We start from the raw sequence: 16,348 nt of genomic DNA on the forward strand, positions 1-16,348 counted from the left end.
GATGCTTTATCCACTGCGCCACCACAGGTCAGGCCAATAAGTAAAATCTTAATAAAAAAAAGAAAACAAATTCCTTCCTTTTCTTACCATGTACCACGAAAAAGAGAAAACATTTTTTACCCTGAAAAAACATTTGGTGTGCCTGACCTGTGCTGGCTCAGTGGATAGAGCGTTGACCTGGAATGCTGAGGTTGTGGGTTCAAAACCCCCAGCTTGCTGGGTCAAGACACATGCCAGAAGCAGCTACTATGAGTTGATGCTTCCTGTTCCTTCCCCCTGTCCCCCTTCTCTCTCTCTTTCTTCTCTCTAAAATCAATAAATAAAATCTTAAAAAAATAAACTGGTGTAGCTGACAAAAAGTGATTTCAGATACAAGAGAGTTCCTTAAATAGGCCCCAGGGACAGAGCTATGAGCCAGCTCAGAGGCCTGCTCTGGTCCTAGCACAGGCAGCCAAGGGACCTTAGGGGGTGACCTTCTGTTGCCATCAGCCGTGAGACTGGGATGGGCACAACTGCCAGAATTGTTGCCAAGATCACCTGAGAGAAGAGATACGAAAGAGCTTTGAAAAACCCTGCGCAGGCGTTCTTCATCTGAAATGAGGAGTGCTCAAACCCAGCCCCTGTAATGGGGACAGTGTGATCACACCTTTGAACACTGGACTGAGCCCCTGTCACAGCTGGACCCCCTTTCTCAGGCAAGCTGTGCCCCCTTCTCCAGTGGCCAGGCTGCCCCACCCTGCCAGGAAGGGCCGGGAATGAAGGAAGGAGACCGTTCTCTTCCCGCTCTCTCTCATCTGGAGAAAAATGTAAAGTCAGGAGAGGAATGGAGGGCCCCACCATTGCTGTCCCACTCACCCCTCGGGTCTCTACCTAGGGATGGAGAGGCCCCAGGTGCCCAGCCCTGCTTCAGGAAGCCCCCAGGTCCCAGGCTGAGGCTGTTTGGCAGTGCCCAGCCCTGCCTTTGCCCACATTCGACTCTTGGTCTAGAGCCTGTGGCTGTGACCCTGCCCACTTCCAACAGCCACAGGCTCTTCCGGCCGCGTCATCAAGGAGCTGGTTACAAGCAGAGCAAGGGAAGCCCATGACCCCTCAGGAGGCTCTCTTTTGTACCAGTAGGGAAACCTAGGCCCCTGGGGGTTAAGGCCATAGGGCAGCAGAGGTCGGATCAGCACTGGCTTGGGAATTAGACAACTGGCCCGTTTCGTGGTCCTTCCCTGTCTGGTCCTCAGTCTCCCTATTTCTGAAGTGGAGATCGCAGTCATCAATCTGCCTAACACGTGAGGGGTCTCACTTGAAGAGGGAAGATGCTTTGGGACTTCAAGTGGGCACTGCTGGCTAGGAAGGGGCCAAAGCGCCCTGCCTCTAAGTTGTCCGCCAGTTTCTTTGTGGTGTTGCCCACCTCTGAAGCAGCAGCAACAGCCTGCTTTGCTCCCCAGAACCCTGCTGTGGAGCTGGTCGTGTTGAGGTCTGGCTAACCTCACGCACTCTGACAACTGATGGCCACTGTGCTACTGGGGGGGAGGAGTATTTGTTGGGGTGCTTTTACAAGTAAATTATAATTCTGACACCAACCACAATTCTGTACCCAGCTCCGATGTTGGCTTTTTTCCCCCACACTAAGCAATTCTCCCACACCACCTGGCTGTCTTACAATTCAACTCAATTCTAATACTACCTACCTGGAGATAGGGTCAGATCCCACAGATTAAGGGCTCAGTCCTGCAAGACTATCCTCAATTCCACCTTGGATGCCAATTGCAAATCTAGGTTGTCACCTGTGTGCTTTTCTGACTGGTGGGCTATAGACTGGAGGGTCCACCAATCCCCTCCTTGGGTTCAATTAATTTGCTAGAGCAACCCGCAGAACTCAGAGAAACATTTTTCATACTAAATTACTGGTTTATTATAAAAAGAATATAACAACCTGATGGAAGAGATGCACAGGGCAAAGCTGTGGTGAAAAGATAGGAGCTTCCATGCCCTCTCTAGAGGCACCATTCTCCCCGGTCTCCACCGGTTCCCCAACCTGGAAGCTCTCCAAACCCAGTCCTTTGGGTGTTTTATGGAGGTTTCCTTATATAGTCTGATTGATTAATTCATTGACCGTTGGTGATTGGTTCAACCTCCAGCCATTCTCTCCTCCCCTGTCAGAAGGTGGGACTAAAAGTTCCAATCTTCTAATCACATGGTTGGTTCTCCCAGAAAAGACCAAATATACTGTATGTTTCTTATAAATAATAATATCGTATTATCTTAGGACAGTGCCCCGAATCCTGTCCTCTTATTGCAAATAGTATAGGAACAATGCTCTGGACCTCACTCCCTATCTGAGGTGCCAGCCTTCCCCAACACGGGCTAGAATACAAAGACAGCATCTTTTCTGCAGTGTCATTCAAAGGGACACCCTCATCAAAAGTACAATGCTTGAGTATCTTTTGGTTGAAAAGTGTGAGCAGACAGTGCCAGGTCAAACCCAAGAGAGAGGAAAGGGGAGGGGAAACGGAGAGAGGCTGAAAATGAGAAGGGGACTCTTGAGAATCAGTTTCTTACTAGTGGGCTTTTTGCACACAGTCTTTACCATGTAGCCCTGTACCTGAGTGCTGAGTCTCTGCCAGAGGCCTCAGGCAGCAGGGCTGGACAGGAATGGGATCAGCTCTGGCCACAAAGAAGGATTGAGCAACATCTGAGGGAAGTTGCTGGTGGACTGAGGCCCAGACAGTGCAGGGAAAATGAAAAGGAAAGAGTGAAAGGAGCTGACATTTACTGAGCACCTGCTATGCGGAATGAGGCTGAGTAAGAAAAAGAGAAAGTGAAAATATTCAATACATAAAATGGCCCCTGGCTGGGTAGCTCAGTTGGTTAGAGCATTGCCCCGATGTGCCAAAGTCACAGGTTCGATCCCTGGTCAGGGTGCATACAAGAGTCAACCAATGAATGCATAAATAAGTGGAACAACAAATTGACGTTTCTCTCTCTATCTCTTTCTCAAATCAATGAATTTTTTTAAAACATGTTTTTAAAAGAAAATACATAAAATGACAGACAGGTTAGGGAGAGATCACTGCAGCAAGTGACGGTTTAGTATCTCCCTCATTGTCATTCTCCTCAATAACCGATTATTAAGGACAGCCATATGCCAGGCCGGGGTTGGGGTTTCAGGGAGTGAGTTCTGGCCATCCGGGGCCTCCCAGTCTGCTTGGGGAGACAAGACCTACTAAAGAAATGACGAGTCAGCCACAGTACCTATCAAGTGAGTGGAGGCCAACCAGGAAGTGTGTCAGGGACTGAGAAAGGGATTGCATTGCCCTGGGATGGTTGGGGTCCCCAGAGAGAAATCAGCCTTCAGTCTGAACTTGAATGCTGGACTAGATGGCACTTGAGTGGAGACAGACAAATCGGTGTGGACAGGCAGTGCGAGAAGAACACAGGTGGTGTGTTCAAGAGGCCATAACCAGCAGTTTATTTTTCTTTTTCCTATCACTTTGTATTTCGAGACCCTTTCACATCCATCACCTCAGGAAATGGCTCTTTGTCCTTCACAAGCCTGGGTCAGCCCTGGGACAGATGGCCTTCTGTGCATTCAGTGGAGTTAAATGAGCCCCTTCTATGTGTAAATCATTGTTAAATACTGCCAGGTGTGCTGAAAGTGTAAAATATAGTCCCTGCCCCCAAGGACAGAGAGGATTTCCCTTCTGTCACATGGCCAGTGCACAGGATTCCGGGAGTCTGACAGGGCAACGGACTCTGGGCAGCCTGGACCAATCCACGGCAAACTGGATTGGCTATCTATCAACATGCTCCATTGGGGGGGGGGGTGCAGGGATCCACAAGGTATCAGTGACTCTGCAGTTTTCCTCTCAGAACTGGTGACCAGCTCAGTCAGTCTTGTCTTTCACTTTCTTCCCAGTATGTCTCTCCACAAACACAGAGGCTTGTCTGCAGCCAAACACCAGTTTGAAATCAGAAGCCAAAGTAATTGCAAATGTACCTGTAGCTTACCTGTGGCTGGGCCACTGAATAGTACTCTGCAATTAATTCTGGAAAGGAAGAGGACGGGAGAAAAAGCAGCAAAATAAAGCAATGCATGTGGGTCGCCTCTCAACTGGTCACCCTTGGGCAGAAGGAAGTCTTTCCGTGGCTGAGAAAAACAAAGCAAGCTAATCCTGGCCCTACAAGTGCCAGTTCGGGCTGAGGGGGGGGGGGGGGCAGGAGTAGAGCATCACCTGAGACAAATTGAAATACAGACGTCTCGTGGGCACCCTCACAGTCTGCTGATGGGGCTACTGCTGTGCACAGTCTACGGAGACGTGTAGGAGCTTCCTGAGTTGCATAAGCAGAGTTGCCACCCATGTAACAGACCTGGCAGACACTTGTCCATCACTTCACAAAAGGTGAGTCACTGGAGTATTAGGCAAAGAACTGGCTATTTGAGTCAGCCGGAGGGCAGAAGATTCCGGGCAGTCAGCACTCCTTGTGGCGTATTTGACTCCCTGCTTCCTCAGATAACTAAGGCCAAATGGATGGTGAAAAGAGGGTCTCTGGAGCCTTCAGGTCCTGGGTCTGAATTTTTAGTTGAAAAACCTCTTTTCAAGGCAAAAACATACTAACGAACGTCTGGGAGAATTTCGAAGAATGAATTCGTGTGCCCTGTGTACCAGAGGAAGCGGTAGCTCGCATCTGAAGACAGCTGAAGAGTAATCTTCGTTGCTGGCTAACCCCGGAGGAAGGACTGCACATCCTGGATCAGCAGGGAGCTGTTCCTCAAAACAACAAGAACAAAAATCCCGGCCACCAGCCAGCACAGATCCTTAAGATTCTTTATTGAAAGGAACTAAGTCTGAGCCAGGCTACTGTGTATCCAAACAGGAAAATGCTACTGAAACTTGATGGTTTTGTCTGATGGCCTTCAGTCTTGGATGTTGACAAAAATGTTTGATATTGTTTTAGTGCAAGAGGGGGGAGAGGGAGGGAGAGATGAAAAGCATCAACTCATAGTTGTGGCACTTTTAGTTGTTCATTGATTGCTTTCTCATACATACCTTGACCAGGGGCTCCAGCCAAGCTGGTGACCACTTGCTAAAGCCAGTGACCTTTGGGTTCAAGCAGGCGACCCTGCACTCAAGCCAGATAAGCTCATGCTCAAGCTGCCAACCTCAGAGTTTCGAACCTGGGTCCTCAGCGTCCCAGGCCAGCGCTCTAGCCACTGCGCCACTGCCTTGTCAGGCAGATATTGTTTTTTAACCAAGTTTAATCATAAAGCTCCATTTTAGCCTGACCGGGCGGTGGCACAATGGATAGAGTGTTGAACTGGGATGCGGAAGACCCAGGTTCGAGACCGCGAGGTTGCCAGCTTGAGCGTGGGCTCGTCTGGTTTGAGCAAAGCTCACCAGGTTGGACCCAAGGTCGCTGGCTCGAGCAAGGGGTGACTCGGTCAGCTGAAGTCCCCCAGGTCAAGGCACGTATGAGAAAGCAATCAATGAACAACTAAAGGTGCCGCAATGAAGGACTGATGTTTCTCATTTCTCTCCCTTCCTGTATGCCCCTCTCTCTGTCTCTGTCACTAAATAAAGTGAAGCCGCTATAAGTTGATACTTCTCATTCTATACCTTCTGCTCTCTGTAAAATCAATAAATAAAATCTTTAAAACAAAAATCTTTAAAAAAAACCAAACTCCATTTTATGATATATCAGGTTCTAAAGTGAGTAAGCAAGCACAGCCCTCGTTGCATTAATGCTCCTGGGTAGGGTAAGTGGAGCTGCCCAGACACCCCAGATTAAGGTGTGCCAAAGGAGGACACCACACAAGGAAACTGCTTGTTGAGAAAGAAGATAATTTGTGCTGTTACTTTTTAATTCCTTTATTTTTATTCATCTATTTTTGTGAGAGAGAGAGAAAAGGGCAGAGAGGGACAGATAGGGACAGACAGACAGGAAGGGAGAGAGATGAGAAGCATCAATTCTTCATTGTGGTGCCTTCTCATTGATTGCTTTCTCATACATGTCTTGACTGGGGGGCTACAGCCAAGCCAGTGACCCCTTGCTCAAGCCAGCGACCTTGGGCTTCAAGCCAGTGACCTTTGGGCTCAACCCAGCAACCATGCAATGCAGTCATGTTAATGATCCCACGTTCAAGCCAACACCCCACGTTTAAGCCAGCGACCTCATGCTCAAGCTGGTGAGCCCATGCTCAGGCAGGATGAGCCCATTTGAACCTGGGTCCTCCGCGTCCCAGTCCGACACTCTGTCCACTGCGCCACCGCCTAGTCAGGCTGTCCTATTACTTTTTTAAGAGAACTGTGCAATAACTTTCCAAGCCATTGAATGTTTCAAACATCCTGCATTGCTAAAGCTGATAGAAGAAATATTTAGATCTAAGAAAACCCAGCAAATCTATCTAAATGAACACTAATTTCCATCTATACTAAATGTTAATTTATAGATATTTGTATACTAGGAGTAAAAGTGTCTTGTGAGCAGATGAGTTGGCCACAGGAAAGCAGATCAGCCCTCAGACAGGTTGTGAATCCTCGATGTGTATACTTAATAAAGCACCTAACTCCCTCCACAGTGCAGACTTGGGAACAATGCATTGCCAAGTTATTGCAGGAACATTTCAAAGTCCTCAAGTCATACTGTCTCGAGATAACTGGAGATAAAGCCCCTGTCCTTTAGTTCTTTCCGAAAGGTTTAAATATTTTCATGGTCTCTGCTTTATCTGTCTTTAAACCAATTAAGGGTATTTTTGAGCATTCATTGGTTTCCCAAGATACTGCAATGAAATAGCCATATCCCTGGGTCAGCGATCGTTCTGAAGAAAGCATCATTTATTATTGCACCAGACAGGAATAGGGAATCAAGAACTCTGGGCTATATTTCACTTTCTCTGGCCTACTGAGTACTGTTTTTTCCATTGCTCCTTTATTTTTTATTTAAAAAATATCTAGTTGATATCTACTATGTGCCAGGCTGGATTCTAGGTGCTGTGTCTACAGGAACGAACAAGAGATCAAGTCCCTCTCACAACACAAACTAAGGGAAACAAATATCTTCAGGTAGAGAGGAGTGCTAGAAAAAAAATAATAGCAAGTAATAAAATTCAGAGCTGGCAGAACAGAGGGGAGGGGAAGAAGAGCCCTACTTCAGTCCGGGTAAAGTTCTAGGAGGCAGGAGGCAACAGCTCAGTGCAGATCTGCGCAATAACCTAAAGAAGGGAGGGAAAAGTTTTCCAGGCCAGGAAAACCAGGACAAAGCCTCTGAGGTGGTAAGGAGGCTCTGAGGTGGTAAGGAGGCATGCCCATGACATGCCCCACTTGTCTGGGCTTTCTTAATTCCTGCAGGATGTAGGACTGGGACGGAATTAGTTAGGGATGTCGAAAATGGTCATTAATGTGCTTCCTTGTACTGGCCCCAAACCCAAGTCCATGTGACTTTTATTCATCTGCCCCTTACACCCTTCTGGGCTCTACCAACAGCCACTACACTGCAAGAATTCTCATCTAAAGCAGGTCAGTACCATTTACTTATCTGACTTTTAACTTTTTATTATGGAAAATTTCAAATGTCCACAAAAGCAGAGAGAATAGTATACATCTTTATTTACCCACGACCAACTTCAACAATAACCAACTCACGATCAGTTTAGCTTCCATCTATATGTGGAACTTAATGGACACAATAAACCGAGGAACAAAACAGAAGCAGAGGCGTGGACACAGGGAACAGATGGACAGCTGTCAGAGGGAAGGGGGGAGGGGAATGGATCAAAGGTGAAGGGACTAGCAAAACTGTATACACATAACACACATGTACAGTCAGCAGGGTAGCAACAGTGAGAGGAAAAGGAGGGGTGGAGGTAGGGGAGGGGTCGGGGGTGGGGGGCAGAAAGAGACTGTATGGGGGGCACGATGAGGTATGTAGACGCTGTTATATTGAGTAGGACACTTGAAACCATGCCAACACGATAAATTAAAAAATATTTAGTTTCCATCTGACATTTTGATTTCCTTGGTCAACTTCATCATTACATTTGTCTCACAGGTGTGCTCCAGCCAGCTCAGAGAACATCCCATTTCCACTAATACAGCCTAACAGTCCTATTCCATCGTGGTGGCTCTACTGCTCCTTCATAATGCAAAATCAGTTGCCTCAAACTCTCCCATCAGAGCTTGTGCAGCAGGGTTTCTGGACCTAAGTGAGGAGATTTAGGTTCGTTCCCTGTGACTTTCATCTTGTCAGATCCGGTCCATCCCTTCATGCTGTCGTGACTCTTTGGACCCTGATTTTCTGTCCCCATCGCTCCCAGCTTTTGTGACATTGTAAATTCTGAAAAGTAATGAAAGTCATCTCTACCTCCTCTGAGGTTAGAGAAAGAATAGAAACATGCATAAGAATTAAAAAAAAAAGTTTAGTGCCAGGAAGGATCACACAAAACCTGTAGTGAAACTCCTCATTCCATAGATGAGGAGACTAGGACCCAGAGTCTGTCTGGTTCAAGGCCATCCATCAGGTAATGGAAGGCCCGGCGAGACCTTTGGCCACCCTACCTCTGTCCTCAGGGGAGACGCCCAATGAAAGAATATGCAGGTGACCAGCCAGGCTAGTGTCTGTGGACCACTGCAAACTGATCTCTTGTCAACTACCAACAATAACTCACTCATTTGGCAAATAATGGTCACACGCTCCTCCCCGCCAGGCCTCAAGGCCCTCACTGCTTCCCGTTTCTCCCGCCCTCAGAGATTAGGCTGCGAGTCACTTTTCTGGGCTTTCCTAATCAATTCCTGCAGTATGTAGGACTCTGTGACTGAATTAGTTAGGGATGTCAAAAATGGTCATAAATAATAAAGGATTCGCATATATTAGAAACAAGAGTCTGTTGTTCAGAAAGCCACAAAACATCTTATTTAGAGAAGACACTTAAAATATACATCTTAAAACTTCAGCACTCAAGAATGTATTTTACAGTTGTTTCCATTAGAGAAACAGAATTAAATGGGTGATGACTGTAGACACGACTCCACGTGAGAAACGAGATAACGCGCACGAAGGATCACGATGTTTCCTGAGGTTTCTCTTCACAGGTAACGAGCCACAGAGTCCAGGCGTGCACAGCCTGCGGAGCCCCCAACACATGGCAGTGCGCTTGGGGGTTTCTTTCCCTCAGTAAGTGACCCCAGGGGTGGGAAGGAGACCGGGAGCTTCACCAAGGGGCGCGCAACCCAGCTTCTTCTCCGGTCTGCCAGCACCGTCAACTGTCAAACCACTTGCTCCTCTTTGCGAGAGGCAATCCCTTAGAAGGTCCCAATAATTTCTGCTTATATTGTTCCACCAGCTGGTTGAAGCGAAGTTCTGTCTTATTTCCCTTAGCTTTTCCCTTGGGTGCCTATAAATGAAAAGAAAGGAAACAAAAGTAAGTCAATTTCAATCAGTAAGGCCACCAACTGAGAAAGTAAGTAAGGTACAGAGATCTGTCCACCAAAAGAAGGGGATGCCAGGAAGTGACCCTTGGAGAGAAAAACCCTCGAAAAATCATCCATTGGTAAGAGGTCAGACCACGTGTGCCTCAGAGAAGGGCCCCAAAGCACCACTCAGCTGTTCTGGAGGCTGCTCCCCAAAGCTCCCTTGATCTCCTCACAGACGAGCCAGCTCCGGGTCCAGCTGTTTACTCACTGGGATCACTGCTTATGGGAGTTTGGAGACAGAGGAGTGCGGGCAGTATGTGTAGGTTCAAGACTTCCCAGACATACAGATATTTTTGAGAGTGATGAGAAACTAATGCTTCTTGTACCCGTAAAAGAAAGGGACTAGGGCCTGACCAGGCGGTGGCGCAGTGGATAGAACATTGGACTAGGATGCCGAGGACCCAGGTTCGAGACCCTGAGGTCGCCAGCTTGAGCGTGGGCTCATCTGGTTTGAGCAAAAGCTCACCAGCTTGGACCCAAGGTCGCTGGCTCGAGCAAGGAGTTACTCAGTCTGCTGTAGCCCCACGGTCAAGGCACATATGAGAAAGCAATCAATGAACAACTAAGGTGTCACAATGCGCAATGAAAAACTAATGATTGATGCTTCTCATCTCTCTGTTCCTGTCTGTCTGTCCCTGTCTATCCCTCTCTCTGACTCTGTCTCTGTAAAAAAAAAAAAAAAAAAAAAGAAAAGAAAAGAAAGGGACTAGGGAAAGAGAAGGAAAGCTTGACTTCAAGTGTTCAGGAACTGAGGACTCTTTTCTCCGGAAAGGAACTGGGCCCCTTGGGAAGACGGCGAATGCCAGGCCCAGGAAGAGGTGTCAGGTGAGCCAGGACATTGGCTGTACTGGAGCAGAGACACCAACCAAGATGGGTCAGCTCGGAGGGGCTCAACCTGACGGGGCTTCTGTTGGCCTAATGTGGAAAAATATAATGACTGCATCTGATGAACACACGTCAAGTATATAATAACTCAGGAATACACAATACCATAAAGTGTTACTGGTCACCATAGGAGGTTGATAGTGCAAAAACTCACTATTCTGGAAACTCAGGATAAAGAGGAAAAAAAATCAACATTAATCCTGCCTTTCCTGTACAAAGGGTATTTCACAGTAAGAGTTGAAAAACAACTCTTTTTTCTAGAATTCTACTAAAAACAATGCAAAAGGATAAAATTAGAAAATCATCATTCTACAAGCCATATTGAAATAATGAATCTAGACAGCAATCCTCAACGGAGCTAAAACCATTAGGTATGCAGTCGATGGGAGACTTTACAAAGGGGGGGCAAGGTGGACGCTCCCTAACCTACCGACAAAGCTGAGCAGCACCAAAGTGGGGCAGTCAGACAGCAGATGCCGCGTGATGAGACGCAACAGAGAGCACCTGGCACCCCCTGGGAGATACTTCTGTGGAGAACGCCAAGCGGCACTGAACCCAGCCTCAGGTCCCGCGACCAGTGCACAGGCAGTACGGGCTGTTGCAGGAGTGAGTTCAACGGCACCATGAGGAAGCCAAGCAGCTAAACTCAACATGTAGGCGTTCTAAAAGGTTCTGGTCTCCCCCACAAATTAACAGCATGGAAAAATGGGGCTGATGAGGAAAACTGGCTATTATAGAGGAAAAAAATTAAGATATAAAAACCAAATGTAATATGTGGACTTTGAACCCTGATTTATACTAACCAACTACTAACATATTATGGCAGCAGCTCCATGGGGCCATGTTAACATGGGCTGTATATTAGATGACATTAGGGGCTTCTTATTAATTTCATTAGCTGTCATAATGGCTGTGTGTGTGTGTGTGTGTGTGTGTGTGTGTGTAAGCAAGCCCTGATCAGTTGGAAATGCATTCTGAAGTATTTTTCTGAACAACAAACATGTCCACATGAGGCACATTTCCACGTGAAATAGAGCTTGCTTTAAAATATCGGGCAAAGGGAGTGTGTGGGGGATAGATAGGTAAAACAGGATAAATTGTTGAAGCACAGTAACTGATACGTGGGGCTTGTTTTCCAGGCTCCCCACTCTCAGGACTGTGCAGGCCTCCCTACCTGCTAATCAGCTGCAGCCAGCACGCAGCTGCAGTGGGGAAGCCGTCTCCCTGTTGCTCCCTGAGGCACCAGAGCCCCTCCCATCCCCGCAGAGCCTGCCAGGCCGAAGCCTTGTGCGCTGCAGACCCACCTGCTTGGGAGGTAATTTCTGCTTCTTCTGCTTCTGCTGGTTTGTCTCGGGCTTTGGCTTCTTGGGAGGAAGAGGCTTCACTTTGCCTTTGTCCCGCAGCCTGAAACAACACAGTCAAGTGGCACCCTGAGTTCTTCCTCTAATTGGCACCCCTGAGGATCTCTCAGCCAAGAAGATAAAATGCCTTTTCTTACACTAGCTTTTCTAAGACCGTGAGCAGTCATTCTAAAAAGGGATACTGTAACAGAATGTCCTAAGGCTCAGCATTTGTATATTTGTTTTTTGTTTTGGCTTAAAACCTCAAGAGAATCTCAAACACCCTTCATTTATTTAACAAGTATTTTTTTTCAAAGATAGACTTTTGCTCACAGCACTAATCTGTTGTCCCACACAAACTGACAGCCGGCCGTGTGGGCAGGAGGAAGCTCTTCAGAAGAGGAGGGGGGCAGGAACGCCCCCTCTGGAAGGCTCCTCCAAGGCCCCTCTGCCAGTCCTGTTCTGGCCCCCATGCCGCCCAGGAATGATGCCTCTGCATGTGTTTTAACCAGTAAAACGTGGGACAGGCCCTGCACTGAGCAGCCCTGTCATGCAGACAAACACCACAAAGAGGAGAGCTAAGCAAGAACAAACCCTCTCAGGGGCCACCACTGCTCTTGGCCACCGTCCTGCTCCTCACCTAATTTTTGGGCCTCTGTGTGAGGGCAGCACCAGGACCTTTCTTCTCTTCTTCCCATCAGGCAACTCCACCTGCTCCACTTCAGCCTTGGTCTGGAATCCTGCCCAGGAGACAGAGCCCGCCCTCCCCTTCTGTTCAGGGGGAGCCTGGCTCTGCTCCTGCCTGCGCTGCTGAGCTGCTTTCCGGGGCCGGTCTTTTCCATGCTCTGGCTGCTCCTGCTGGGGCTCACCAGGTGCAGACTTGGATTTTACTTTTTGCTGCATAAAACAAAAGACCTCCGTCTGGTTTCTGGATGAGGTTTGTGTGCTGAAACACTCAGCACAAGAGGAGCTTTGTGTGAGCTTGGTGAAAAAAGGGGAATTCTTCCCCCTAAAAGTCAGCAACTACAGGAAAGGAAACACAAGTAGTTCACAGGCCCTAATACAGTAAAACATGGTTATTGAGTGGGGCACAAAATAACCATTTCCTTTCCATATGCAGAAATGGGAGGGAAGTGTATACATGCACAATCCATGAAAGTCAACAGAAGAAAAAAAAAGAAAAGCTAGTAGCATGGACAGTTACCAAAGGAGAAATAAATGCATAATGGGAATACCAAAGAAGGAAAGGAACAGAAGAGATATCTGAAGTAATAGGGCTGAGAATTTTCAAAAATTAACGACAGCCTGACCAGGCGGTGGCACAGTGGATAGAGCATTGGACTGGGATGTGGAGGACCCAGGTTCGAGACCCCAAGGTCGCCAGCTTGAGCACAGGCTCATCTGGTTTGAGCAAAGCTCACCAGCTTGGGCCCAAGATCACTGGCTCAATCAAGGGGTCACTCAGTCTGCTGAAGGCCCACGGTCAAGGCACATATGAGAAAGCAATCAATGAACAACTAGGGTGTTGCAACAAAAAACTGATGATTGATGCTTCTCATCTCTCTCCGTTCCTGTCTGTCTGTCCCTATCTGTCCTTCTCTCTGACGCTCTCTCTCTCTGTCTCTTTAATAAAAAAATTTAAAAAAAAGTAATGACAGACATTAAACCACAGATCCAGGGAGCTCAACACATAACAAACAAGATAAATACCAAAAAATCCACACCTCAGCATATTATATCAAACTGCAAGACATCAGAAAGAGAAATTCCTGAAAGAAGACAGGGTAGAAGGAAATCCCTTACCTACAGAGAAACAGGGATATGATATGTTGGATTCCTCTGCAGAAACAATGTAAACAAGAAAAGAATAGAGTGAAATATTTAAAGTTTGGGGGAGAAAATCACCAACCTAGGATTCTGTATAAATATAATTATCCCTCAAAAGTGAAAGAGAAATAAAGATTTTCTTAGACAAAATTTAAAGAAACCAATCATCAGTAGATTTTCGCCTTGTGAAAAATACCCAATTAATTTCCTCAGGGAAGAAAAATGACCTAAGTCAGAAACTCAAATCCACATAAAGATAGGAAGAGCAGGCCCTGGCCGGTTGGCTCAGTGGTAGAGCATTGGCCTGGCATGTGAAAGTCCTGGGTTTGATTCCTGGCCAGGGCACACAGGAGAAGCGCCCATCTGCTTCTCCACCCCTCCCCCTCTCCTTCCTTTCTGTCTCTCTCTTCCCCTCCTGCAGCCCAAGGCTCCATTGGAGCAAAGTTGGCCCGGGCTCTGAGGATGGCTCCATGGCCTCTGCCACAGGTGCTAGAATGGCTCTGGTTGCAACTGGAGCAATGCCCCAGATGGGCAGAGCATTGCCCCCAAGCAGGCATGCCGGTGGATCCCAGTCAGGCACATGTGGGAGACTGTCTCTCTGTCTCCCACTTCTCACTTCAGTAAAACACACACACACACACAAAAAAAAAAGGAAAGAAGATGAGAAGAAGGTACTGTGAGATGGAAGGCAGAGGGGATGGCACAAATTGATGTCGCACTGATGTGGAAAATGAAAGAGAAGATTCACATGAATAATGTTATGTTATTTTCTCCTTTTCACTTTAAAGAGCAATATGTACATAAGTGTGGGAACAAAGCCATCTGAATTCCATTTTTTTAAGGCAGTAGCTTCAGATTCACCTTCTGAAGCAATGACTTAAAGGCAGTAAATAAACCTAGGATAACAAAGTTGCCTTGAACAGGAACCAGATCCCAGGTTTTCCAACCCAGGGCATTGCATTAGTCACTGAACCCACTCCTCTACTGGTCATGCTCATGCTATCCACCACAAAGACTGCAAATGGCCCTGGCCGGTTGGCTCAGCGGTAGAGCGTCGGCCTAGCGTGCGGAGGACCCGGGTTTGATTCCTGGCCAGGGCACACAGGAGAAGCGCCCATTTGCTTCTCCACCCCTCCGCCGCACCTTCCTCTCTGTCTCTCTCTTCCCCTCCCGCAGCCAAGGCTCCATTGGAGCAAAAATGGCCCGGGCGCTGGGGATGGCTCTGTGGCCTCTGCCTCAGGTGCTAGAGTGGCTCTGGTCGCAACATGGCGAAGCCCAGGATGGGCAGAGCATCGCCCCATGGTGGGCGTGCCGGGTGGATCCCGGTCGGGCGCATGCGGGAGTCTGTCTGACTGTCTCTCCCCGTTTCCAGCTTCAGAAAAATACAAAAAAAAAAAAAAAAAAAAAAAGACTACAAATGTTTGGTATATGTGTGAGCTAAGGTATTACAACAATGTCAGCTGTAAGAGCTTTGGTATGGAGAATAGTGTGGTCCCGCCCTGGTCGGGTGACTAAGTGGACAGAGCAACCTCCTGGCCAACTAAGGTTGTGGGTTTGATCCCTGGTCAGGGCACATACAAGAAGCAGCCAATGAGTGAACAACTGAATGGAACAAATGAGTGAAACAACGTCTCTCCCCTTCTCTCTTTCTCTCTCTCTCTCAAATCAATGGGGAAAAAAAAGAGAGAGAGAGAAATCCAGTCCTATATCCCCTGGCAGAAGATGGGCACGAGAATGAGTATTGATTGAGCACTGACCATGCACATGCGAGACAGCTTACACGTATTAACTCATTTAATCCTCATTAATCATGTGAGGCAGATGCTGTTAATCCCATTTTACAAACTGGAAAACGAGGCTGAGGGAGGTAATAACTTCCCAAGGAGCTCAGAAAACAGCAGAGGCTGACTTTTAACACAAGTATTCCTGTTCCCAAAGCTCCTTCTTTCCTCTGCACTACACTAGATTAAAAACCACAGCACTAAATGATCAGGCATCACACTTGTGAAGCCAGTGAGGAAGAAAGTCTGTTTCTCCTCTCTCCTTCCTCTCCCTTCTGTGGCGCTCCCACGGGCAGGCCAGCGGAGGAGAGGGGGCCTGGAGAACGCCAGGGAACTGAGAGCAAAGGGAACACAAAACCTAGAGAGGAAGGGACCTACTTCAAGGGGGCAGAACCACAAACTGAACAGAACAGGAGTTTAAATATGACCTTTAAAAACTGTTTTAACTGAACTGTACACTTAAAAAGTTTTGTTATGAGTCATGGACCACAATTTTTAAAAACACACAGAGATAAAGCATTTGAGGTCTGTACCTGGCTGCGCTGGATCCTCAGTTCTTTTATTTTAAGCTTCCTTCGATCTTCCAAAGAGAACTCCACTATTGGTCTCTGTGTCAGGAGACAGAATGCACTCATTAGACTTCTTCATTTCTGAGTGCAATGGCTGCTCACTTACTCTGCTTAGAGGTAAGGGGCCAGTTGTGCAAGCAGTCTATCCAATTTAGAGGTCCTGCCAATCATCTGATTACCTGAGTCACTGCTCAGTGCCTCCATCAACTTGCTACTCTTTCCCATCGCTCAGATGTCAGAGAGGACACTGAACACGGAGGAGAGGAATGGTTTTCTGCAAATGGGCCCCAGGGGAACGTCTCTCCGCACAGGGTGAGGCTCACCTTCTGAGGCCCAAAGACTTCTGGGTTGTTGTTGATGTGGCGCAGGGCTGCCAGGGCGTGCTCGTGCTCCTGGAACTCTGCAAAGGCGTAGCCCAGGGACTGACCCTTCACCTTCCCGTGAACGCCTCTGAGGTCTCGCATCACCTTACACTAGGAGGACGAGAA

The 16,348-nt window shown here is 47.6% G+C and overlaps 1 protein-coding gene across 1 annotated transcript in view; it reads right to left on the reverse strand.

Annotated features, from left to right (window-relative positions):
• Nucleotides 1-7,571: 7,571 nt before the first annotated feature.
• Nucleotides 7,572-16,348, reverse strand: part of RBM28 (RNA binding motif protein 28) — a 32,687-nt gene continuing 23,910 nt past the window's right edge. Inside the window, exons 15-19 of the mRNA XM_066262226.1 lie at nucleotides 16,184-16,333; nucleotides 15,825-15,899; nucleotides 12,324-12,580; nucleotides 11,648-11,747; nucleotides 7,572-9,379 (exon numbers count right to left, since the gene is read on the reverse strand). Coding sequence (XP_066118323.1) covers nucleotides 9,245-9,379; nucleotides 11,648-11,747; nucleotides 12,324-12,580; nucleotides 15,825-15,899; nucleotides 16,184-16,333 — 717 coding nt within the window. The 3' untranslated portion in view covers nucleotides 7,572-9,244. The remainder of the gene's footprint in view (nucleotides 9,380-11,647; nucleotides 11,748-12,323; nucleotides 12,581-15,824; nucleotides 15,900-16,183; nucleotides 16,334-16,348) is intronic.

This window comes from Saccopteryx bilineata, chromosome 2 (assembly GCF_036850765.1).
Source record: "Saccopteryx bilineata isolate mSacBil1 chromosome 2, mSacBil1_pri_phased_curated, whole genome shotgun sequence".
Lineage (NCBI taxonomy): Eukaryota > Metazoa > Chordata > Mammalia > Chiroptera > Emballonuridae > Saccopteryx > Saccopteryx bilineata.